Source organism: Ictalurus furcatus, chromosome 10, assembly GCF_023375685.1.
Source record: "Ictalurus furcatus strain D&B chromosome 10, Billie_1.0, whole genome shotgun sequence".
In the NCBI taxonomy this organism is placed as follows: domain Eukaryota; kingdom Metazoa; phylum Chordata; class Actinopteri; order Siluriformes; family Ictaluridae; genus Ictalurus; species Ictalurus furcatus.
This window is the reverse complement of record NC_071264.1, coordinates 19,101,217-19,128,507: the sequence shown is the minus strand read 5'-3', so window position 1 is coordinate 19,128,507 and position 27,291 is coordinate 19,101,217. Positions and strand designations below refer to the sequence as shown.

At 36.0% G+C, this 27,291-nt stretch overlaps 2 protein-coding genes across 2 annotated transcripts in view; one reads left to right on the top strand and one right to left on the bottom strand.

Annotated features, from left to right (window-relative positions):
- The window catches only part of htr2b (5-hydroxytryptamine (serotonin) receptor 2B, G protein-coupled), a 14,556-nt gene extending 2,684 nt beyond the window's left edge, over positions 1–11,872 (top strand). The window contains exons 2-4 of the mRNA XM_053634298.1: positions 659–947; positions 7,443–7,643; positions 8,800–11,872. Of these exons, the coding sequence (XP_053490273.1) occupies positions 731–947; positions 7,443–7,643; positions 8,800–9,716 (1,335 nt within the window). The 5' untranslated portion in view covers positions 659–730 and the 3' untranslated portion in view covers positions 9,717–11,872. The remainder of the gene's footprint in view (positions 1–658; positions 948–7,442; positions 7,644–8,799) is intronic.
- The window catches only part of psmd1 (proteasome 26S subunit, non-ATPase 1), a 49,296-nt gene extending 23,704 nt beyond the window's left edge, over positions 1–25,592 (bottom strand). Inside the window, exons 1-16 of the mRNA XM_053634297.1 lie at positions 25,262–25,592; positions 24,309–24,352; positions 23,199–23,272; positions 22,281–22,450; positions 21,651–21,859; positions 20,609–20,752; positions 20,295–20,521; positions 19,585–19,645; positions 18,904–19,032; positions 18,553–18,641; positions 17,700–17,778; positions 17,439–17,612; positions 17,235–17,346; positions 16,617–16,813; positions 16,290–16,385; positions 13,755–13,819 (exon numbers count right to left, since the gene is read on the bottom strand). Coding sequence (XP_053490272.1) covers positions 13,755–13,819; positions 16,290–16,385; positions 16,617–16,813; positions 17,235–17,346; positions 17,439–17,612; positions 17,700–17,778; positions 18,553–18,641; positions 18,904–19,032; positions 19,585–19,645; positions 20,295–20,521; positions 20,609–20,752; positions 21,651–21,859; positions 22,281–22,450; positions 23,199–23,272; positions 24,309–24,352; positions 25,262–25,277 — 1,886 coding nt within the window. The 5' untranslated portion in view covers positions 25,278–25,592. The remainder of the gene's footprint in view (positions 1–13,754; positions 13,820–16,289; positions 16,386–16,616; positions 16,814–17,234; positions 17,347–17,438; positions 17,613–17,699; positions 17,779–18,552; positions 18,642–18,903; positions 19,033–19,584; positions 19,646–20,294; positions 20,522–20,608; positions 20,753–21,650; positions 21,860–22,280; positions 22,451–23,198; positions 23,273–24,308; positions 24,353–25,261) is intronic.
- Positions 25,593–27,291: the final 1,699 nt, after the last annotated feature.

Sequence of the window (27,291 nt, the reverse complement as noted above, 5' to 3'; positions counted from 1 at the left end):
GAAAGCCAAGACCATACGATAATATTTGCTTCGATCCTTAATAATCATATTCCCAAAGCATTAAAAAGCAAAGTTTAAACACAGAACAGAAAACGATGATCTATCAATAAAAGCACTGGAAACTGATATTTGTGCATAAATAATGATGTATGAAGATTGCGATATGAACATTCGTGAGTGACAAAAATGTTTGAGATATCATTTTTTTTTACCAAGCTAGTGAAGTCCACATTATTTTGTCCTGAATATATTTCAATGATTTTTAAACACAGTAATTAAATTAAACAAATGCGGCTTAATACTGCTTAATGAAATTTGCACCCGGCACAGTTGAATTTTAAAATATAAAATTATTTTGCATAAAGAAATGCATTTTGCCTTCATTTACTCTGCTCTTTTTCCATGCACATAAGCCAATAACAGCTAAGCAATTTGATTATTAGAGGCTTTTCCCCCTTAAAGTTTGCGTAGGTCAATCACATGTGGAGGATTTTTTTTTTTTTGACAAAATATTTTATTGTCGATTGCTGTTCATTTCTTGTTTTCATTCCACTCAAGCGGTGGCATGTTACATATTTGGCACGAGAAAGAGATGCTGTGTATCGTTCGCTGTTCATTCCTTCATCCTGATTCTCTCTCTCTCTCTCTCTCTCTGCAGTGGGACAATGCTGGCCGAGCCCCAGGAAAAAGACACAGCACGTCGTTCTTCGTCCAGGCGAGCGAAAGCAGCATGTTTTCTCCCAATGGAGAGAAGCTGCACTGGGCCTCGCTGCTCTTCCTCGTGGCCATCCTGCCCACTATCGGCGGAAACATTCTGGTCATCCTGGCCGTGTCACTTGAGCGCAAACTCCAAAATGCCACTAATTACTTCCTCATGTCTCTAGCTGTGGCCGACCTGCTAGTGGGGCTGCTGGTGATGCCCATCGCTCTCGTTACCGTGCTGTACAGTAAGTCAATTCTGTACTCACCTTCACTTCAACTCAATTTACATATACTTTCTTTTTCACATCACAATAACGGCAAATGCTTTAATTACTATTTAGTAAATAGTAACAATACCGCATTAAAAAAGAATGTTTAGTGTTACAATTAATGCTGTGGAATGTCCACGAGTTCACTCTTGTTCTCTCTTACATTTCAGCAGTTATAAACAGTCACTCATCATTTTTTTTTTTTTTTTTAAAACTCGGCTGTCCTAAAGATGTTGGAAAACTTAAGTTACAGCTTTACAAAGCGAACGTTATAAGAATATAAATAAAAAAAAATCTTCTACTACTATCAGAGCCGCTGTTCTAGAAAATAAATCAACGATCAGAATCCAGAAGAAGCATTTTTGCAGATGTTTGTTTGAAGAAATAAACAAGTAAATCCTGATGTACTGTAATCAAGTATTGTAAAAATGTTAATCGCTCACCCCTAAAAATAAAGCCCTAAAACCCTGGACTCAGTTCCAACAGAAAAGTCAAACAACATTTAAAGAATACATCTCAAAACTTGCCAGTTGGAATAAAGCTATAAATATGAGTGAGTGTAAGGATTATAAAGCCTCTGTAACAACCTCCATTACTGTGTGGAATATTGTGATACATCAGATAAACAATGTTTGGCACTGACTTGGTTAAAGTGGATGAGCTTTGGCAGGTCTTTCCATAGTACTGTGTTTCCTTCGATGATTCACACAAAGCTATGGCGAATAAACTTGGACTTGACACCAGTTGGTTGAGAAGGACAGGCAAAACTCAGGGCTCTACAGTGTGACCATTTCAGTAGCATTTGCGAATGTGAAAAAATATTTAGGTGCACCGGTGCGAGTGACCTGTTTGGAGTTGTAAAAGACAATCAGAATAAAAACTACAACTCCAAAATGCATCTACACTGCGCAACGTTTACTTTTGCACTGCTTTTCATAACATCAGTCAACCGAACAAGTGTGTAAATATTGCAAAGAAGCCATTATGACAACCACAAGAGTAACACTGTACATCATCTGCTTCTCTCAACTTGCCGATCTCACAAACCGCCATCTTTTATTGATCAAGCAAAATGACCTGAACCTGCGAATGTGACATGCTCGTGTAGCCACAGCAGCGTTGGGTGGAGTAAATTAAAAATAATGCTAACACTACAAGTCTGGGGGTAATTCAAACTTCTTTATTAAATAATTCCTCACCAATCATAATCAAGATTAACAACGATTCAGTCTGTAAACAGACAGTTTGCTGCCTCTCTCCCTTCACCAACTCTAACAGAGCATTCACTTCATTTAAGCTCACGATTGCCAGATATCACTAGTATAGTCAACTCCAGTTTCCATGTTTGATTTAAACCCCCCCAAAAAACAATATTATCAGCAGACAGGGTAACACAATACGGGGGGAACCCATCTAAAAACGAACAACTGATAAACAAACAAACAAATAAAATGTAAAGACAGAAAGTGTGCTTATTTATAAATAAATAATTTTATATAAAAAATATATATGATAAATTCATAAAATATAAATAAAATGAGAAATGAAAATGTTTAATTACTATGGGTTAAATTTAATATCAATTTGACATTAAGCTTAGTAGAATATTTCCTTAGAAGGCTATTAGCCTTCATTTTCCTAATATGGAACATTTTTATATTAGTCTTCTTTTAATTAGGACTCTTTATTGTTTAAGATATTATAAATAAATATTTTATGCTTGTTTATTTATCAATTAACCAACAGTATGTCATTGCTATTATTTTAATTCAATTAACAGTGACCATGAGCAGAGAGATTACACTTAACTGTTTATGATGGACCTCCTGATTAAAGCGTAAACAAAAAAAGATTGGCATCTGGAATGGTATCGGTTGATCAAGAGGACAAGAAATTGGTATCAGCTGTAAAAATCCTGATTGGAGCATCATTAATGAACACCATTAAACTAAAGTGCTTTGCATATGACGGGTAAATGAACTCACCCAATCACATCCTATATGAGATTATTCAGATATATACACAATATACACAGAGCAGTTCGAGAACTGACTCCAGCCCAGAACCATAACAGTGGGAAATGGCTAATAGTGTAGCTTTAAATATATTTAAGAGAAGCAGACTTCAAAGACTGAACATTGAGGTATTTTGTATTTGTTTACAAGGTGGAACAATGGTTGTTTTTTTGCATACAGCCTGTAAAATTAACTGAAAATATTAAATTTAGTTTATCAGAAGTTAAATTAATTTGTCATGGCTCACACTATGTTCCTAAATTCTGTTAATTGACAAGCTCAAGTTCTCATGCCTACATGTGCGTTATATCGTGGCACATTAACGTTACCATCTCTAAAAAAAATTTTGGTAATTTTTGTAATTAGGACCACAAGTGCTCCTAAAAGATTTGTTACCGTAGAACCCTGAGACTGGATTCACTGATGGAAAGAAACAAAAAAATAGTTTCATTTCCATGAATTCAGGGACGCAAACTATAGGCCGTCATGCTATTCATTGGAAATTCTTCACAGAAGGTACCGTTAGCATCTGAAGTCTTATCTGAACTCCTCAAAATGTGCAAATAACGCCAACTCAAAGCAAAAACATACCTCTGAAAAGGCACTGGTACGCAAACGCAGCTGTCGATTTGGCTAATCTAGGCTAAACATGTAATCAGTGCCAGTTCAACATACAGCTCCAGTGCTGGTACTGGACGCGTTCTCATAAGATTAAATGGGATTCAACATGTGGCCTGAGTCACTGGTGAACACTCCGATCATATGGAGTTTTGAAAGCCCAGTCTTTTATCTGTATAGGAACCATATGGGAAGCGTGATCCTTGGGCTCACAGATTCAATGCTTAAGCGAGGAGAAATTATACCTTCAGACAGTCCACATAAAAAAGTGGGAGGTACATAACAACCAGTATTATAACAGTATGACACCATCACAGATTCTAATAACTTTGAACTTTAGATTTTCAATAAAGATGATAAATGTGGTACCGTGAAGGTTCAGTGAAGGGAAACAGTTGAAATTAGATAAAAGTGGAGTTAAGAAAAATCACAAAGGTCACAGATCATATCCACATGATTATGTCATTTATTTAAAACAGTGCAGTAAAAAAAGGCATTCTAAGCAATATAGCCAACTTCTTGAAGATCAAAACGTCAGTGTAGCTTTTCTTTGGGGTTGAGAGACAACACAGAAACAGAGCTATAGCAAGTTAAACTTTGTTTCAAAACGATCTTGTTTGTTTTGACTGTTAAACTGGCACAGGACAGTCATAGTATTTATTGAAATATCTCTGGTTAAATTTGAATCTAAAAGTGTTTTTCTGACAAAGAAATGGAAGAGATAAGCTGAAAGAGACACGGAGGAGCTGGAGGTTTTTCCATTATAAACGTTAACATACAAAAACTGACAAAATACCTTAAATCATTTTTAAAGTACACCACAATCACATTAGTATGTAAAAGATGTATTCTACAGGTACCAACCCAGTTATACTTGTATTGGTATTAGAGTGTATAACAATGATTGTCACTGAAGTGGATGTGCATTGTGGTTTTCACCACTAACAAAATTAGAAAAATGTTAATAAATAAATAAAAAAATTATAAATAAATAAATAAATAAAATAAAATAAAAAAAAAAAAGTAAACTTTTTTGATGTGTGTATAATGAGAGCTTGGAACCAGTGACCCCGACACCCACCCCGACTGAAGTGTACAGTCATACTCTTAGCTGAGATATATGTCTAAACAAGTCTGACTGTATTTAAAACCGGAAACCTAAAGAGCCGTGAAAGCCTCAGCAGCTTGTCGTAAACCAGAGCTGTAAAGTTATTTAAGCTTTATTCAAACAAGCCAGAGGTACCGATAAAAAGGACCTGAAAGATATTTGCAAGAGAGAAACGGCCACGTCTTGTTCACTAAGGTGAAATCAAACTAGAAGACAAGAATGCTCTAGGCTAATTAAATCATATTCGCGAGACAGAACAAATGATACCAAATGACTCTGGAGTGCAGTGCTCATTTATCACATGCTACGGGACACAGAGGATGGTCTATAGAGCCTTGCTTAGTGGATATGTCTGCCTGGATGTTTGAGGTCATTATTCAGCACCTCCATGCTGTAGCTTTTATTTGCTGAGTTGGTGTAAAAACATTAAAATATTTAACTACATGGTTATGTTGCAAGGAAATTGGAGGGAAACTAAAAGTAATGTATGCTAAGCAAGACAGTTCAACAGCACCATCATGGCTGACTCTCCTGGTTGTCCAGCTATTCACCAATCGATCGATCACAATTCTTTATGTTATCATTTAGCGGTGAGTCTTTAAAATTGTAAAATGTTACAATTGCGCAATTTTTTTTTGTCTTTTCTATCTTTTAATTAAATAATGGTGTTAAAAAATGACTATTTTGTCAGTGTGAAATATCTGTAAACTTGCAGATTAAAAAAAAATGTAAGCAGATTTTGCTGGCAAATCTGCATACTGTATATAGCAGAATTGTATTATAGTATTATATGATTTTTATAATAGTGCCCATCTCAACCTAGTGTTTCAAAAACAATGCAAAGAAACATTATTTTGGACCATTTTAACCCCAGTTGTTTTTTTTTTTTTTTTTTTACACTTCTCCACATATCTAGTTCGCGCGCGTGTACAGTAACCTGGAGTTTAATGGAATACAGCACTTTTATTAATCAATCAATCAATTTAATTATAATTATAGTAGCAGTTTTAAAAACTCAACTTAATTTTCTGTTTGAAACGTACAATTTTACATTTTTGAAAGCACGACATAAATAAATGCATCATTAAATATTATTAATATTGACAGTATTGATATGACAGCCTTTCACTTAACAATTCAGGTATATTCATAAAGACGACAAGAGGACAACCAGTTTCCTATCCTGTTTGATGACGTGAAAAACGAACAGGTTGGAAATATTAAACACCTTTCAAAGTGCATCTTTTTGAGATATTATATTGAGCTAATATTTTATAACATAGAATAACTATATCTCAACATAGTTTAATTCTTTTCATGGAAAAGCTTGACAGCATAAATGTTTTACTTATTTACAGCTAAATAAAACAACAACATTTTCTTAAATAAAAGGAAATTATATTGGCAAATTGATAATGAAATGGTTTCAAACAAAGGTTTAAAATCAACGTCGTCCCACGTAAAAGCCTAATCCCTATTTAAGCAAATGGCTAAATGAAAAATTGCCCGTGTGCAGAGCAGAAACAGAGCTTCGTGTCCCGTCTCCACATCTGTTAAACAGGTGAAAACAGGACTCCGTGTCAACACCTTGAAGTATTAAACGGTTCCATGTCGGGGTAAATATGGGATAACAAATTCACACAGTGCTCAGCTTGCTATAAAATGACAATAACAGAGCTAAAAACTCAAGAATATACTGGGGGAAAAGAAAGAAGAATCTTATATATTCATCAAGGACAGAGAGATATTTATATGGGAAACGTTAGGCTCAGACCTCTGGAAGAATCTCCTTTCACATTACTCTCAGGAATAGAGAGATCCTAGGGCAAAGAAAACTACCTGCCTGTTCTTTTCTCAGATTTTCTCCAGTATGCGATCCAGCATTTTTTGCCCATCACGGGTATCAGATCAGTGCCATCTCTAGTATAAATTACGACCAATTAATTGCCCAAGGTCCATCACTGTGTGAAATTACAAGTGTCTTAATGAAAAGCCTTTAAGTGTAGTCAAAGAAGAAAGACATAATCTCTCTTCCGTTCTAGAAGCAAAACTTTACTTCTGACTATAAATCTGTGATTTTTTGTAGCTGCAATGCTTCTGAAGTTGCTGTTATTGAGAATTAACACCTTCAACAGAATTGTGCTGTAATACCTTTAAACACATTTTACACACTCATTATTTGATTACAAGCTACAGGCTGTGTATCAAGAAGCTCATAAATGTTAAAAGAACAAAAAGCTTCCCACAGATTTAAATGACCTATTTACATTTCATGTTAGCAAAAAGTCAGGATTTAACTAACATACGTTGAATTTTAAACATGTTACACCTCCCTATTAAAAAAAAAAAAAAAGACAAATCTCATTTACCTACATATAGAGCTGTGTATTTATAACTGAATCATTAATGGGATACAATCATGACTGATGTCATAGCTTCAGCGACTATGAGACGTGTGTAGACATGGTTGCATAATTATATGTGTGGGTGTTGCTTCTAGAGCATTAAAAATGCCACTTCATTGGAAAACCAGTATGCTTCAGAAATCTGATTAAAAGGCCTGTGCGGACATGAAAAACTGGAGCTGAAAAGGGTGGGCAGTATGATAAGAGCACTAAGAAGCAGAACAAATGAAAATTTGTGGTGACCCCAGTTTCTATATTGAATCTATTAGTGTAGATGTGTCATTTTTTCCCCCGCATCTGATCAACGATCAATACTGTGTTTCAGATTCAGCATGGCCACTTCCTGAGTTCCTGTGTCCAATCTGGCTATTCCTTGACGTTTTATTCTCCACAGCTTCCATCATGCACCTTTGCGCCATCTCCCTCGACCGCTACATCGCCATCAAAAAGCCCATCCAGCACAGTCAGTACAACTCCCGAGCCAAAGCCATGGCCAAAATTGCACTCGTCTGGTTGATATCGATAGGTGAGCTCTCAAATATCAAAAGTTTTCATGGTTTAATGTCGGAATCGAGCGCAAGTGTGCCATTTTCGATCAAACAAAACAAGCAAGAAGCCGTGTTACTAAGGAATAGCATACGTGAGATTTTCTTGTTTTTTTCCCCTCTTGCGTAACCTTTCACTTTCCTCAATTACTGATGAAATGCTTACACAAAGGGACAACTGCTTAGTTTCTTTAGCTTTTATCTGATAATGAGATGACAATTTTGGCAGGATGGCTGTTTGTACCACTTTTAAGTAACTGACAGCTAGTAGCAATATACCAGCTGTTTATTTTGTTGCTGTGAGGAATGAAACACTTGCCAAGGCAGCTTCGACACATATCTATACACAATAGATTTAATAAAGTCTAAACCAGGACTGTGGCAAGGCACTCCTGACAGAACAGCACTACTTCCTGATTAAGACTCACATTTTCTAAGAAAACTATTATATCTAACTTCCAAGTGCATCACTTTGGTCTATAATAAGATGTAATAATACCTGAAGCAGTGAACTTTTGATACTAAACCAACTTGGTGTAATTTATGACAAAAAAATGTATTTGTATCAATGAAAATGAATTTGTTTCAAATCAACAGTTCTTGATGGTCGACCCCAGACTTCAGTACCCGACTTCAGATAAGCAAAACAATTACCTCTTAATGACGGGGCTTTGTTATATAACTGTTTTGACCTGGAACAAGACGAGACGACACCTCGTGAGTTCTGCTCGTTAACAAAAGGTCCAGGTGATTATTTTGATGGTGATGTCTGGAACACTGTGGCGTTTGGCGCTACAACAGAGTTGTGTTTTAGATCCATGAAAGGCAGATCTTGTGCAGTGTCACTTCAATAATGACCATGCACACTGTGTCCTTGCGTATGCTGAAGGCTTACAATCCCATACACGCTCCTTTGACAAAGCAGTATTACTGAGAAAAACCAGACAATGCTAGCTAAAGTTATTGAAGTCAACATCAGTGGAATGGTATGCTATTTAAAGATCTACAGCCAACTGTATAGCGGTATTTTTTAAGAGATGGATGGTTCGTTTATTTTCAGTGAGCGGTCTGCTGTACGGTGCAGAACCAAGCCAGTCTTGGTGCCACAATGATCTGAATGATCTTTCTCTCCAACAGGTATTGCCATACCCATACCCATCAAAGGACTGAGAAGCCCAAATCATGGAATCAACATAACTTTCAACAGCAACCATACCTGCCTGTTGACCTTCGAGGGCTTCGGCGAGTTTAAACTATACGGCTCTCTGGCGGCCTTCTTCATCCCCCTCATGATCATGATGATTATATACCTGCTGACGATCCAAGTATTGCGCAAGAAAGTGTATCTCCTTAGATCGAGGGCATGTCAGCGAGTCAACAGACCCATGGTGTGTACGGTCTTCCAAAGAGAGCAAACGGTAGAATCTCCACCGGAGAAAATCAGCATGCTGGATGTTATTAAAAAGGACCAAATGCTGCAGAGAACAAACCCCATCAGAGGGGGTGAGCTTACCATTAGGCGACTGTCCACCATGGGAAAGAGATCCATGCAAAACCTGAGTAATGAACAGCGAGCCTCAAAAGTCCTGGGGATAGTCTTCATGTTGTTTGTGGTCATGTGGTGTCCATTTTTTATCACCAATGTGACATCGGTGCTCTGCGAAAGTTGCAATGTCAAATTGGTGGAGAGACTTTTGGACATTTTTGTGTGGGTCGGTTACGTTTCTTCAGGCGTCAACCCTTTAGTCTACACACTTTTTAACAAGACTTTCCGGGGAGCCTTTACGCGTTACATCACATGCAACTTTGGCACTAAGAGAGCGTTGAGAATGCAGCGCAGGAACCTGACCAAAATCACGTTCCAGTCTTCTGTTGCGGAAAATTCCAAATTGTTTATGAAGCATGGGATGATGAATGGTATTGGTGCCACAGGGTACCAGAGTCCTTTGCGAAGACGACCCACGAACCTCCAACCCGCCAGTGGTGTAATGCTGGATACTCTTCTTCTCACGGAAAATGAGGCTCGCAAATCTGATGGAGTCAGCTGTTTATAGCAAGCTTTGATACCTTTTCTTTTTTTAAACAAAGAAAAAAAGCCCAACTTCTACAGCTTAAAATGCTCAATCAGAGAATTGTCCAGTATTCATAGTTCACCTTTTGCAAATGGAAAAAGAAATCTTTGATTAAGTCTGTAATTTTCAGCACTTTTAAAAGATGATATTTGATACTGGAATAATATGAAAGGAAGCAGGATTGTGGAGAAGAAGGAATGAAATAGCAGCTAGCTGTAGCATGCATGAAATACACATTAACCAACTGTGTGAATGTAATGGCTTTATGAGGACATACAATTATCTTGCTGAGGTTAAAGGTCTGAAATACTGGAATAAATGAAGCATGATGGAGATTTCTCTCCATGTGCAAGATGCTTAACCAGTAGAATCATCCGAGGGTTATCGTATGGTCTTTTCAGAAGCTTAAACAATTCCTGAACTCAGTCATGGAAGTAACTTGGTTCTCATTAGATCCTCTGATCAAACTAAGCTTTAAAGATGCTATTGTATTCTGGAATAACAGGTAATGGTGAGATCTAAGGCAGCTTTTACCACCACTCTGACCATTCTTAGCTAGTATCTGCTAACTAACTAGCCTAGCTTGCTGTCTAGATTAGAATTCTTATCAGTAATGCAGATGAAATAAAGACATGCATAACTCTGGTGATGAGGAAGTTGTTGCCTTCACTGTAGCTTTGGAGGCTGAAAATCAAGAGAATTTCAGCTGCTTGTGTGACTTCCAAGTGTGGAAGCAGCCTGACAAAAAACTACAAAGATTGTAGTATGTTATAACTAAATTAAGTACCAAAAAGCAGAAGAATAGCTACTGCTCTGTTGTGGGTTTTATAAGGGTTGAGAAAGCTTGGAATTGAAAACAAAGCAAGAAATGAGAGATGATCAATCTGGAATGGTCTCATGACACACCTATTCTATTTTTATATATGTTCTGAGGTTCGGAGTTCAAATACCAGGACTCTCAAAGTAAATTTTGGGGCTTTCACCAAGTTTGACAACACTTTCTTTGGATAAAATCACCTGCCGAACAAATATAATAATATAATAAACTCAGTAGGTTACATAACCGGGTCTACTATAAGCAGCCAAAATGAGGGCTTCTTATGATGGAAAATCTAAATCTATACCTTATTAATTTATGATCTCTATAGAATGACTAATTAATGAACAAAAGGGAACAAGTGTGTTTAAGAGATATTTTTTGGCTTCTTATAACTCACTTATTGAGATGTTATAAATATCTAATCTATCAGATATTAACTGAGACAAGAAGTATTTCTTGCCAAATAAAACTTTTCATTAAAACACCCTGTATCCGTGAAATGAATTCAACAATGTGAGAACGTACATGTGTGTCCAATTTTGCTAAACAGGAGCAGCTAAGTTCATCGATTTGCTGTTTATTATTTTCCTGGGGTAGCACAAGGTGAAAAACAGCAGTTTTTGGATGCATGACATGCCATCGTGTAAGAATTCTGCAAACGTCTCATAAGAAAACTTAGTCGTTTAGCCCGGAACAAGATTTTTCTTTTTCATAAATTTCTGAGCACTCACACCACAAAGGTGAGCAAATTGCAATGCTCCAGTTCTACGAAAATACTGTTTTATAAATTAATAACCATAACTACATTTTCCATGCCGAACATGAAGTAATGTGCCAAGTTGAACCAATCACATTACTTGGCCTGCGGTGTTGAGATCGGATAGTTACCACAGTTCGCTGGAAGTGAGAAGTGGGAGTGTGAAAATGACCTTAAAATATTACATAAGCCAGCACACGAAGAGGATGTTTTTGTTTTTCTAAATATTAGGTGTCTGGTCACACAGAGGACAGAGTCATTACAAGCTTACATATTCATTACAAAATCTAGATATTGCTAATCCAGTTTCTCTGGTCGTTAAACATCATGTCCAGTCACTTTCCCTAAACATGCAAGAGCTAAAAGAACACGACTGAGCTGAACTGTTACTGCACTGGAGGCTCTCTAAACACAGCAAGGATTTACACAATCTTTAGATCACAGCCAAATGATCATGAGAATATTATACAGCCTTTTTAGGGCTTAAAAAAAAAAGTTTACCCAGTTCCTCTGCCTGGCCCAGAACAGTGGAAAATGACCAAGAATAAAAAAAACAATGATTAGGAGTAATACTGTACTTCATATAAATGCAAGAAGCCTAATTCAACCAAATGCATGCCGCTTTACAAGGGAGGCTGGCAGTGAGATCACAGAAACACACACAAAAAAAGTCCAACTACTCCAATGATGACAGACTTCTACAGACAAGCTGAACAAACTAGTATGGTGGCTGAATTAGGACAGAACAGTCATAAACATAATGTGACAGAACATGGCATCCAAAAAGAAATCTGATCCTTAGCAAATACTTAGCTAAATACTCTAACACTAACGCAAGGACAACCAGGACAAAATTTTCTCAAATAAAACCAGGGACGCACTGAAAATCTTCTGCCGAAAATGGCATTTTAGATTTTTGGCTGAAAGAGAAAAAAGACACGTCCCGCTCCTCAGTGCTCAGCTCTCAGATTTCACTCACGATCTAGCCAACGGTTATCGCTGCATTGCAATGTTACTAGAGTAATGTTACTAGATTCCAAAAAAGCTAAAACACCATAACTTTCCCAAGAACCTGTGAGGAAGCATTGTTACTTAAAGGAGGGCTGGGGGACATGAATAAGCCATGGTTGTTAATACTCAGTTGGAGGAGATCAGTGTCAGAGTTTCATTTGGATGCATTATGAGCGGGATGAAACTCAACTACCAGTGAAATCCATTAGAGAAGACTCTGGAAAATATTCCAGAAGAACGTGAGGAATCTGGTGGTTGTATATACACACATGTACAGGAAGATTAATCAGATTTGGCTGGCGGACATAACAAGATTTGTCCATAAAGAAGCCAAAGAGAATGAGTGTGCATATATGAAGCCTTTGATTTATTTATTTATTTTTTTCAGATTTAACGCAGAGTTCAGCTTGCCTTCAAAGGATGCTTTAGGTGTTAACAGGTAATCGAAAACAGTGTTCCTAAATAAACAGCCAGTAGGTTTTAACCATCAGGACTATTAAAAGAAAAACACTTATTTTGCAGAAAATTCACCATAAAGACATGGACAGGTCTGACTGCAGGGTGATAAATTAAGCTATAAAATCCCCGGGACCATACAGCTGGCATGTTCACGTTTCTACTAGACATGTACTGATTAGCAGTTACACAAATAACTTAATTATAAACTAATTTTTTATTATTATTGTTATTTTATTTTTATTTTTTAAATACCAACTTTAATTAAATTTAAAAAAACAAACACATTACAGCTTCCACCCCACTGCTGTTTACATTCATATAACAAAAGGTCCTGAGGAGTTTTGTTCCTCTTACCACAAACATTTGCCAACAATCACACTTATGTACATGTGTACTATTTATCTATTTGTAGTTACTTTTACTTTCCATGAAACAAGTTAGTTCCTGTTCTCACTTACATTCCTGCAGCTATAGACAGTAATTCCCTCAACTGTCGCTCATGTTCTGTCCTGAAGACATCAGAAAACATAAAGTTACAGCTTTACCCCTGACTGTTACAAAGCGCTGAAACTGGAGACTCCTTCCATAAATGTTAAACAAAATAAGTGTCTTCATAGAACACTCCCCCATATCAAAGATTTGTTTTTAAAAAAAACCATTTATGTGGAGTGTCTGCCATACAAGTCCCTTGGCATGAGATGCTACTATAGAAACGACAACATATTAGAATGAGTGCATTAATATAAACCTATGATTTGCACTGGACTACTGTCAGAGCTGCTGCCATAAAAAAGTAAAATCACCATCATCTTACCAATCAGAATCCAGAATTCAACTGCTATGTGGTTTAAAGGTGCATAAAACTCTCATTTCAAATTGGATAAATGACTAAAACTAATTTCTTTCATTCGGCGTTTCAGCTAACAGTAACAGGAAGCAGTGACTGAGAAAGAAACACCACTTCAGATCCTACCTGAACATGATGAACCCGATGGACTCGACGGCAGCTCTGCGTACGTCATCGTTCACATCACTGACCTGTTTATAAAAACAAAACGCAGTTGTTCAGCATAAAAAAGCGATATCAGATAATGTCAAGACATAAATGCTATTCAGACGGGATTCAACTTCTAGTAAGCATGCTCATCACACTAAAACCCTATGTGCACTACACACACCATTTAAACAAACATAGTTTTGATCCTTATGATAAGAGCTTGTTGTAGGGAGCATGGCACACAGGTCATTAGTAAGTCACATGACCATAACATGTCTGCAGTCTGTACTTGTGGTAGGAACTCTGTTACCTAAAACCCCCATAGTTTCATTTCCCTGACACATCTTAAACACGGTCTATGTTTCATCGGTCTGCATTTTAAACTTTTGGTTTCAGAGGGAGACCATAGAGAAGAGTGAGTGCTTCCTATGGTGTCTTTAAGAAAAAGTGTAACCATTTTTTCTTACAGGATATAATGCAATCTTTACCATCATGTAAGTTCGACCAGGATGCATATTCCCTGGAGTTATTTCTACTGCTCATTTTATAGAAGGTGATATACAGCGCCATTTTTCTAGACTCATGCATGTGTATGAATCTAGAAATAATTACATAATTACTCACCTTCACATGGAAAACTAATCCAGTCTAAACAGGGCCTTAACAGATTTTCATTAAGCCGAATTCAAAGCAATATTTAACTCAACATTCAAAACCAACATAATAGTGTTCTGTATGATGAACTGTTTGATAGTTCTCTCAGGGTTAAGGAGGAAAAGTAATCAGTTCTCAAGATTAGCTACATATTTCAGGAAAACACTGCTGACATAGTTGAAAAAAATGTATTGAGTCAAAAGGATCATAAATGCACGTGTGTATGTGCATGTGTGTGAGTGAGAGACAGAGAGCGAGAGAGAGCGACAGATGAGTGATGTACATATGTACCATTTTAATGCCATTTTTCCAGATGCAGAAATTTGACACTTTTCAGCCCATGTTCCTGTTTTGGTGTCAGCATTACAATTTCCGAAATCAGAATTCTCTAACTGAATGTCTCCGATACATCCTTTGTCACTTTGTTGATTGGATATTTGTCCTCTATTTTGGACCTTTATTTGTCCTTATTCCATTACATCTCACAATTCTGACTTATATATATATATATATATATACATACATACACACACACACACACACACACTGTCTCTCATTCATGTTTATTTTGTTCAAGTTAATTATTTTTTTAAATTCTCAGTCTCTAGACAGATCAGACTAAATAAAATGATAACATCTGCATGCATCAAGCAAATCTAAGGGGCTCTTAATTTTAATGAGGAATTACTATTTAAAAATGTTATCTACAGCAACATAATTTACTAATGTTGTGGATACAAATTATACAACAACTGTAACATTTCAGCTCCTCAAAACACAGGAGAGCAGAAAATTGGGATTAAACAAGCAACTTTTCCCAAACACAATCTAAATAATGGCGCCACCTGCAGGGTCACAGAATGCACCAACAGTATTGAACCTGGACTTATTAATGACATGAGACAACACTATAGAGAGAGATTTTATATATATATATATATATATATATATATATATATATAGAGAGAGAGAGAGAGAGAGAGAGAGAGAGAGAGAGAGAGAGAGATACATACACAGTCACAAAATAAAAAAAAAAAAATATATATATATATACATATATATATATATATATATATATATATATATATATATATATATATATATATATCTCTATCTATCTATCTATCTATCTATATATATCTATATATATATATATATATATATATATATCAATGAACGGACAAATTAACGGAGAACCCCCCCCATATTAATCATAATTATCTTCTTTTGATAGAAAAGGGGAGTCACATCCTCTAATTGTTATCTAAAATATGAAGTGAAGCTTCTGCTGATAATGGTAAAACTGCTCCATGTGTAAAATCCAGTCTTCTTTAGGTTTTAGTTTTAATTACACGCAGAATTGCATTTAATTACACCCAGTTATGTATTGTCAGCAGCTATACATAACTCCTCCTAATACACTCCTGATACACCTGTACCAAGCCATGATGAACTCTGAATACTCTGGGTGGTCTGGGGGACTGCTCTCTAATTGAGGTGAAACATTAAATTTGGTAGTAATTTAGGAAAATAAATAAAAACCTTAAAATGTTAGAAAGGTGCAAAATGTTTTGTATACTGAATAACTGGTTGCTTATAAACATATAAATTAGACTAAACTCTGGCTCCCCTTACTGAGATATTTGCATTAGAAGAAACAACTTGCCTACTTGTTTTAAACCTCATAAATAACCTACAACTATTTTTATCATTAACTATCTTTATTAAACCACTCATAGATCATTTTAAGTACACAGGAAGTCCTGGCAAGCATGAGAGAGAGAGAGGGAGAGGGAGGGAGAGGGAGAGAGAGGGAGAGAGAGGGAGAGGGAGAGAGAGAGAGAGAGAGAGACATACCGCGACATGCAGCAGGCGTCTGATGGCCTTGTTGTTTCCCGAGCCGCAGTAAGCCATGCCGACTGTGTACATTCCTGAGCGACGCAGAATCGGGTCCTAGGCGGGCAGTGAAACAAAACAGAGCTTCAGGTTTTGTGCCAAGCACAAGACAAGTTCATTTTTATCTTCACCTCATCCATCTATATAAATACAGGGGGTGGGGGTAATACTCCACCAGGGTTATGGTGCAAAATAAAATACAATGCAGGGTTATCACTGTGGGATATAGGTTCTAATTATTTTTTTGACCAGCAAACAAATTTTAAAGAATCAATAATCTTCACTCACTTTATCCCTGCAGAGGCTCTCAATGAGTGCGTCCGCCTCCTCCATCCTGCCATACATGACCATGGCAATGCCTACTGCCAGCCCACGCAGGATTTTCTCATGCTGCGTCTCCTGAGCGTAACCCACCATGTCCTCGATAGCCTGCGCTGATTTAGAGCCCAGCATGACCAGACCTAACGCCAGACCTGCAGCCTCTCCTACACAGACAACCAAAGAGAGATATAACGTACTCCTATACAGCTGACCAGTGAGATCACAGAGATATACGATAGCAGTATTTATATAAAATGAAGAAGGAAAGAAGAAAGAAAGAAAAAGACAAGGATAAATGAATAAACAAATGAAGAAAGTGGAAGAAAACTGAACAATAAGTAAAAAAAAAAAAAAAAGAATGAACAAAAGCAGAGAAATTTAAAAAATATAAATAAAAAGAAAGCAAAATAATTCACGAACAACTGAAAAATAAATAGAAAGAGAATAAAAAGAAATAAATAGAAAGGGGGAAAACCAAAGAAAGAAAAGAAAAACAGAAAAAAATGAAAGGGGGGAATAATGTTCAAAAACAGAAAAACACACGAAATAATAATAATAATAAAAAAAAGAGTGATATCTATTTACCTGTGACAGCATCATCCTGGTAGAGGTTTGATTTGAGAAGTTCATAAACATCCTGTCGAGCTGTACCAAGAGCCGCTAAGCCGAGACCCAGAGCTCCGCCATGACGCACAATCTGAACAAAAGGAAGTAAAAATACATTAATAAACTATCCAGTTATATTTCTGCAAATTTAATAAATGGTACTCTCGTGTTTCAGGAACTCACATCATTGCTAGCATTCTTTAGCTGACTAAGGAGATAATCGATGATGTCCCCCCCATGGTTGGCGTGGATCAGTCCGAGTGCATAAAGGCCTCCTCCTTCCTGGTAGGCGGAGCCTGGTGACGTGTCTTTGGGCAGGTAGGTGGCCATGAGCTGCAGGGCTTCCTTTTCATGGCCCTGAAAAAAAAATTCATGATTTGACCTTCCATCACAGAAATTTATCATGATGCCAATAAACAATTTTTCAAGACAAAAACTGTTTACCTTGTGAATGACACCGAGAGACGCTGTAGCTGTGAACTTTGCCCAGTTTGTAGCTCTCGCAAGCCACTCCAGATTTTCTCTATAAGAAATATATTATGACTTACATATCTATAAAATGTTATATAGCAGTTAGTTGTATATCTGATATATCTGTATCAATCTCCAAGCTGTTTCAAATCCTAAACCATATTATGATAGAATATAACATGCATCATAATCATTATTATTATTAACGTTTTTGTGGTGCATGGCAAACACACACACACACACACACACACACGAAGAGATGTACATCATGTTCTGGTAAAAGACTGACATTTTTCTTAACTATGAGAATCCAGTTCCACCAACATGCACCAAATTTGTTTTCAATACTCCTTACAGGAGATTCAGCAGACTCAATCCAATTCTGTTGAACATGATGTGAAAATTTCCAGAATGCTAAACTGAAGGTTTATATGGTAAACAGATACATGCCATGCAAACAGGAAATATGGCATAATTCCACGGTACATTATACAATGCGGCCCAAAGTTCACATGCATGTTCAACGATGCCCCATAAGATCATCCACATGCCAACACCGTCTCATGAACTGGACATTGCTGCAGTTTTGGTGCTTGGTCCCAACAATTGCTGCTAGATATATTAATTATAAAAACATTAGCCTGAAATGTAACTGTTTTGTAGACCTAGGATCTATAGCCTTTTTGGATATTGGTAACACGATTTATTGTGTTACAGAAACTTCTTTCTAATACAGTGGGTAGAGTGCAAAGGCTGGACTTGTAAAGGTTTTTCATAGAAGGCTGGAACAACATCAGTATGTTCACTTTATAAGTAAAAATGTTACCTGAGAAACTGGTCACTTGTGGTTCCTGTGTGCATGAAGGAGTTTGCTATAACTGTGGCTGTGTGGCATACCGAATTTCGTACTGCATCCTAAAAATAAATAAGTACATGACAGTTACCCAAGAGATTCAAATAGGTTTCATATTACAATTTATTAAAACATAATTTTTCATGGTTTTATTGAACATTAGATAAAAGATCTTGTAAGAGCAAATGTGTGTCTATTATGTCTATACAAATTAAAATGTAGGACAGGATAAAAGCAAACAGGTTAAAAAAAAACAAACAAATGCATAACTGCAGTAAAAAATTAAAGCTGAAATGTTCTATGTGTAAACACTCTGACTCCCACCTTTGTGTTTTTGAGGATCATTAAGTCCGTGTTGTTGTTTCGAATGAGGAACTGCAGATGAAACTCGATGGCCATTTCACCGCTGAGGATCTTGATCATTTTTGAGTTCTGGTCTTTTGGTTCGTCCTTCTAATAAAAGAAAAGATGGAAGCAATAAATATGAATGCATGTGCAATAGAATTTTTTAAAAACTTTTATTACCACTATAGTTGCTCTGCATCAAGGATGTGGTGTAAAATTAAACATAAGGATGACTTTTGTTTCATTATGAATATTTTTTTTTTATTTTGATTTCATGGTTACCAAAAAAAAAAAAAAAAAAAAACATTATTATTGTATATTTTGATCCAAAAATATATTTGCTCTATCTGAACAAAATGCATGAGATTAATAGTACACATGTACCGAGTAATCTCTATATCTTTGGGCTAAAATTGAGGTGTTTTATCAGATTTGAAACAACAGCAGCTTTAATCTAATACAAAGATATTTGAATATACATTTTATATAAACACTATCTGTCCAAATCAGAATTCATTTGATTGAATTTAATTAATTAAATTTCATGTGTTTTTAAAATGATGCCCATCATACAGAGTTTTCCCCAGACATGCATAATTGGAGCTAATTTTTTAAATTAAGGAAATATAATCTTTTAAAGATTAAGATAATCATAATTACCACATCTGCAGCTTTTCCAGCAGGAGAACTGCCAGCTTTATCATCAGTCTCCATCGCTTCACTACAGCAATAAAATCAGTCAGAGGAAAGAACAACAACAAAAAAACAACTTTAACCTCAAGCTATTAAACAGTAGATAAAAGAAATCACATTTAAGGTCACCAAGATCATAATGCAGGGTTTACAAACGTTGCGCTGCCAGAAACACCTGTACCTCCTCAGTATAGGTTTCAGCTTTATTTTAAAAACATTGTTTAAATATTTGAATAATTATTACTGAAAATTTTACAATATTATTTTGCCTATTTATTAAAGCCAACGAGATTTTCATTCCATCAACAGAACACAGTAGGGTCCAGGTTAATATTTTTTGGTGGACATACACTCAGAGCCATACAAACAGTGACACACAGACACAGAGCCAGTGAGACGCAGACACAGGGGCAGTCAGACACAGGGGCAGTCAGACACAGGGGCAGTCAGACACAGGGGCAGTCAGACACAGGGGCAGTCAGACACAGGGGCAGTCAGACACAGGGGCAGTCAGACACGGACTTACATCTTACAGCATCTAAATTAGAATTTGGGAGTTAAAACTAAACAAAAAAGAAAAACATGCTTGTCTAGTAAACAAACAAAAAAGAAGATAGAAACAACACAGGGAAACACTGAACACGTTATGCTCATGGACATCACCAAAAAGAGCCCACCTGTCTTTGTCCTGTGTTGGCACAGTGCCAGTATTCGTGGAGCCTGGAACAGAGGGGATCGGAGTGCCGACAGTGTGAAGGTTCTGGATAACGGAGGACAGGAACTGCTGGCTCGCACTTTCATACAAGTCAAAACAGATCTGATACGCCATCAAAAGGTTGTCGTCCTTCACCAGCTTCTCCAGGATATCGCTCACGGCTTGAGGGTCATCCAGGAATATGAGGCACTGCAATGGGAACGAGTATTAACATACACACCACACAATAACACAGCATCACGCTATTCACATCCCTGCCTCAAGAGTGTGTCTCACCTGGCACACGTTGATGAAATCAGGCTTCTCCAAGTTCATGTAGAGCTTAACGAGAACTCGGAGAACCTCATTACGGAACTTTTTATTCTGCATCAGAGACATGCAGATCTTCAGGCTATAGGCCAGCAGACCACTGACATCATTCTGCAGAGAGAAATAAATATAAAAAGCACTGACATTCTCCATTAACTATTACGCCACAGTGCTGTTAAATTCAGCATTCTGATTGGTCAGAGGGTATTGACTAATTTCTCAACAGTGCAGCTGCAAATTACAGGTTTATATTAACACGCTCGTTCTGATACGTTATAGTTTCTACAGTAACTACTCATTCACAGGGACTTTTATGGCCAAAAACGAATTTTTATTTAAATGTATTTTATATGATAATGTTTTCTGTAAGGAGATGTTTACTGAACATTTATGGGAGGAGTCTCCAGTGTCAGTGCTTTGTAACAGTCAGTGGTAAAGCTGTAACTAAAGTATTCCCACATCTTCAGGACAGAGGAGGTTACACTGTGCTTTCTTGGTAACATGACGAGTTGCGTTTTATGCAGCTTTAATTTCAAGAGATTAAAAAAAGAAATTCAAAAGAGAGGCAGGTGAAGTAATGATTGTTTACAGGTTCTGTAAAGTAAAAAAAAGAAAAAGAAAAAAGAACAGGAACTAAACTGTTTCAAGAATTGACAACATTAAATTATAACTATAAAGAGATGAATGAGACATCATTCTTTAATTAACCCAAATTTTAATTGTTGCTAAATCACTGCAGTATAAGTGGAATAAACACATGGGGACATGCTGTTTTAAAGACTTTTTAAAAAAGTTTTACAGACTTATGACTCCTCATCATCTCACCATCCACTCAATCATTTTATCTTAGAAGAGTGAACCAGTGACCCTATTTTAGTAAAGACCACAAATATATAGTCTGCGCTAAATAATGCACAATATGCTGGTACCGAACTAGTGAATTTAAGAATACTGAATTAATGTTAAAGAACATGAACAGTGTATACTTTATGCATAGCTATAACTTTACCGATTCAAGGATAGTTTTCTCAAACACGTCCAGGCGTCTGGTCTCCAGTGCGATTCCAATGGCCTGCTTGTACTTGTGATCGTCCAGGCATCGCTGGAACATTTTATTAACAATGCCTTCCAGTCGAGGATCGATGGTCTTTTTCTCTTCGTCCTCTGGCAGCTCGGCATTCTCCACGCGTAGCTTTGTGTAGTGATCAATGCACTTCGCTGTCAGGAAATGAAAAGCAAACTTTGTAAATAATCACGAAGAATAAAATAAGAGAAGGTTTATGTCTGTGTAGTGCAGGATGTCAAGGGGAGGAAAAAATGAGAGAGAGAACGAATATGAGAGTGGGAGACTGATTTTAGGCTGCATACCAGATTACTCTAATATATATATATTATATATATAAAGAAAGAAATAAAGAATATACACTCAAGGAAGCACCAAAACATATTTTCACAAAGATTTCTAAATAAATTCTCAATAAATTATATTCTAAATAAATTATTACCATCTGCATGTTTGTGTGTTTATAAACAGTTGATTAATATCATGATTTAAAAAAAAAAAAAAAAAAAAAAAGGTTATTACTGTATACCATGTGGGAGGACAAAAAACACCCCCAAAAAACCCCTTCAAACTCACCGATAATGGTTTCGACATATTCAGAGTCGTCAGTGACATTGAAGAGATCTCCAGCGCCCAGAGCATAGTTCAGTGACTCCTCAAAAGCGCCAAGGTGGTAAAACACTTTGGACGCCACCAAAGCAGCGAATGCTCTGCTACGGAACGTCTCATCTTCATATAGCACCTCACTGAGAAACAAACAGCATGTTGTTCGCCATCTCTAAAACCATCTAGTCTTTCAGTACACCTGTTGCTTTGTTACACACTTCTGCCCTGTCATTCAACCTTGTAGGGGTTCAGTTAGACAGTCCATCCAGGATTTTGTGATCGCAGAAATTGACGCAAAATCAAGCAAACTCTGCAATTTTCGGAGGAGCTTGGAATTTTTTAAAATTACCTCAGATTTTCAGCAGATTTAGTCCAAGACACATCACGTGACTTCATCACGACACGCATTCATCCAAAGCCCTCTTTGATTCACGTGTGTCAAACATGAGTATAGCTAAAAACTCTCATTTATGATGATGCAAAACAACTGTGTGCAACTGCAATTACGCAAATTCAAGCAGTTTTCTGCAAAAAGCACAAAAAATCCTCTGCACAATCAAAAAAACACAGCAAAATCAAGCATTTTTGGCCACGACTATCACAAAATAAAAAATAATAATAATAATAAAAAAAAAACGTGAAATCCTGTATGGACTGATTAGAGGCTAAAATGCAGTTTTTTTTCCTTCCACAGTGTGTTAATCATCACCGAACATTCATCAGGGTTTTTCCTTTGATTGGTGGATTGTTTTTCAGTCTGTGCTCCTGTTTCAGTGATGCACAGGATAGAAGGGTGTCAGCACTTTGTAACTGAACACATGTATGGTGAATGGACTTGAGAAAATGACCAGTGAATACATAAAAGTATCTGAAGAGTATCCTACTTACATTTTATCCACAGACTCAGAGATTTCAGCCCAGAAGTCATTGACAATGGAGTTGAGCTTCTGGAGTGCAAACTCCTTTAAATAAAGTAAAAAATAAATAAAAATAATAATAATAAAAAAAATACACAGATTAGACATGGAAATATTAACATGAACAAGCAACTGAGCAATCAACGAGCCACAATCATGCTGAAAAACTGTGTACTATAAGCCTAATTTATCAACTATTTGGTAAAGTTTTGTGTAGGGCTGGGCGATACGATGATACATCATTAATATTGTGATAAATTACATCACAATACATGTTCCAACAATGCCGCTGTATTGTGGTATCTTTTAATTAATGTTTTAAAAACAGTCAATGATTAGAAGCAGCTGATTTGATTAAAATTTTGTAATGAACTTCTAAATTTGTAGAAGGTGTTTTTGTGTGTTGTTTTAGAATTGATTATATTGGATCCTTTTCAGTTTGAAGTGCGACAGTGAAAGATTTACAAATAAATTTGTTCATAGGCAGAGCAGTAAACCAGGCTCAAGGACTACGTTTACATGCACATCAATATTCTGATATTATAAAATTGCCAATTTCCGATTTAGTATCAATTCATGTTAACGCTGCGATCCAACTGATTCATGATTAAGACAATATTCTGATTCCCACCCCGGGAACATGCCCGTTTTAATCAGAAATGTGTTGCCTGTAAACACTTTATTTGGAAAATCCCCTGAAAGGAGATACATGCACATGCTCGGCCCGCAAGGAATCGTGGGTAGCAATGATAGCATCTTGATTCTCCCAGGAAATACCAGCGGGAAAGGAAAAGAATATTCCGATGCCTGTATGCATATAAACATAGTATTCGGAATATGGCTGCGGCCCGAATAGAGACCTTAAAGCGTCATGAACAGAGGTGTTCATATCATACATCATTAAAGACAATCTCAGCATCCATTGATTTTAATTTTAAATGTGAATCGGGAAATCGGACTGTGGCGTTTACGTTTACTCAATACTAATCTGAATATTGCAAATTCTAATTCATACAGGAATATTGATGTACATGTATTCTGTGTGTGTGTGTGTGTGAAATGAGTTTTACAGAACTGTTACCTTCAGTTGCGGCTCGTCCTCATCCAAGAGGGATATGATTCCAGCTGCAAACACAAACAAATAAAAATTAAGAGCGTTTACAAAATATGAACAATCATCACTGAGATCAGGTTTTTTGTTTGTCTGACCGCACATAGGGACATATTTTTTGGTACTTGTTGATATGATATTAATACTAACACTAAATACTAACAATAAATACTAAAACTACAGAAACGAAAGTCAGGGTTTGCATCAATAAAATGTGAAATTCACTAATTTATTAACTTTATTTATTAATAAAGTTAATATATTATTACAAAATGTATTAATAAATTTAATAAATCAGTACTAATTTAAATACAATTTTAAAAAATCTGAATCTGTTAATGTCAGCAAATCCTGAGAAAACTCCAGCTGTGCAACACGATGACTCATGCTTTATTTAATATTAACTTGCTTCCTAATAACTTTTCATTAAAAAGTTTAATATAAAGTCGTTAGTAAAAGTTAAACATCTACATGAGTCAGATTGCTTCATTTAGTATTACATACTGACGTGAACACTGACTCTGTACAGTAAGCTAGAAAATTAATCCGTCTTATTTACTAAACTAATTAACACAAAAGTATGACAACCGATATTAAGACACTTTATATAATTTACATGCAGAAACTGCACTTTTTTCTTTCTTAGACATTAATTTTAAACTATGGTTCAGTCACTAAACATTACACGCTAGCTACTGCACTAATCTGTTAGAGGCTTTTAGAAACCCTAGATCTAAAAACGCAGTGCAATTACATCAGTTTATCAGTTAATAGTTGTTATCGCATCCGTTTTTAATATTCATACAGAAGTCAAAAGAAAGAAGAGAACTCGAACCGGTGCCGTTAACGCTAAATTAGCCTAGCTAGCTAGCCTGCCTAATGTGACTCAGCTAATTCAATTCATCGTTTTGTTCATTTCTTACCGGCAGATGTGATCATGTTTTAACTTCGAACTCTTCAATCTGTGTCCGAAGAAGCACAATCACTGTCACGAGTTTAAAAACTGCACAGATGAAAATGAAAATAAAATCTATTTATGTCAAAATACTTCGATGTTGAACAACGGCGATTTTACTTCAGCGCCTGTTCAGCTACACTATCTGCTTCACAACGGCTACATCCCAAATACCTTTCAATAAACAAAATAGTGCACTAGGTAGGACACAGGTGCCAACCATTCAAACTTTATGAAGTGCACTTAAAGAAGGAGCACAAAGTGCACTTAGGTAAAGGTTTAGGATTCAACCAATAAGCGCTCCCTCCTTTAGGCCCACCAAGGATACAAAACTACCTGGAAAGCCATTATGATTACCTGATATTTATTTCATTATATACTTATGCTTAGAATACTGTTTCCACGTTATCAAAGACATGTGAATTGTATTTTTAAAAATAAATCTTATGAATTGTATTATAGTTTTGAAAAAATAATGTAGCGATTTATTTAATTGATTTCTATTTCGGCAATGTAATGGACACCTAAAACAATACACGCGTTAAAATCGCATAACACTTTTGCCACCTAGCGGTCTATTATAGCTATGACAGGTCTGCTCTTACAAGCTACAGTACAATATTGATATCAAATCAAATATCAATAAAATTTTAAAATGTATTGTATATGTATAAATAATGTACACATCATATTTATTTTATATTTATAAATATTATCCTTTTATACACGCACTTTAAAGTATTACAAATATCATTTCATCATTCAAATTGTTGAATATAAAAAAAGAATTAAGATGTTATTTTATTTTAAAATGTAGATTATATTTTAAAACTTATTTTGCCAATATTAATATCAGGAATGTTTGTGTTAATAATAATTAACTAATCATTAAATAATAACCATACAATTATTTATACATTTTTTAGGCACATGAACAATGAACAGTGCATATTTTAACACGTGAGCTAAAAGCAGTGTCAAACGTTGTTGGGTTTTATTCATGATAATGGTAAGTTTATAATTACTCTATTTTAATATGATCTGTTCTCTGTGGGTTTGTAAGCTATGCTCTTTCCAATGTGAAAAATAGGCTGCTTGTTGCACGAGAGGAGTTCTAGTTGAAATGTGTATTTTTTATTTTTTTTTTACATTGTTAGTAATAGGTATGGAAAGCTAATGTAGTTTTACAGTGGCAATAAAGAGCCACATTTTAAAACATAGGTATAGGAGAAGAGAAAAGATGCATTATTACTTGAAATTTAATATGTAAAATTGAGGCATACACTTAAACCATTTTAATATCTCTGTAGTGAACCTGTCAAACATTTAATCCCTCCTGTGAACTAGTTGCATTCCAGCACTATTGTGAAAGTGTTTGGTGCCACCTGCGGGGGATAATAAAGGCTAAAGGAGGCTTAATGTGACCTGATTTAGACCCAGAGGTGAAAAACAAGAAATGGGCCCTACAGTCAAAATGTATATCTAGATTCATGTTAAAATGAAGGGAACTTTAAGTCTTCCACACTTAATATCCTTCCAATTAACATTCATAATCTCAAAATGTGCTATTTGTAACACTCCCCTGTTGGCTCAGGTGTTTTACTCACCAAACAATTCTCGTTCGCTTCACTTTATATATTTTTTTTCTCTGAAGGTGACTGCAATTATTTGTTAGTTTATTTCTAATATAATTTATTACCATTATTATGAATATATCATCATCATCACCTCATGTTATTATTATTATTAGTAGAAATAATATTACATTATAAACTCTCAGAAATAAAGGTACCAAACTGTACTTACATAAGTAAGAGCAGAGATGGACTCAATTTTATTTTATTTTCTCAGAGAGGTGCATGTGGTATCTTGAAGCATCACCCCTTATCAAAGTAATGTTCACACACTACCAAATAGCAGTTTATAATCTCGATCTACTATACAGTGTTAAAAATCTAGGCCCCCCGTTACCCCATCCATTAACAGAAAAGGAACCAC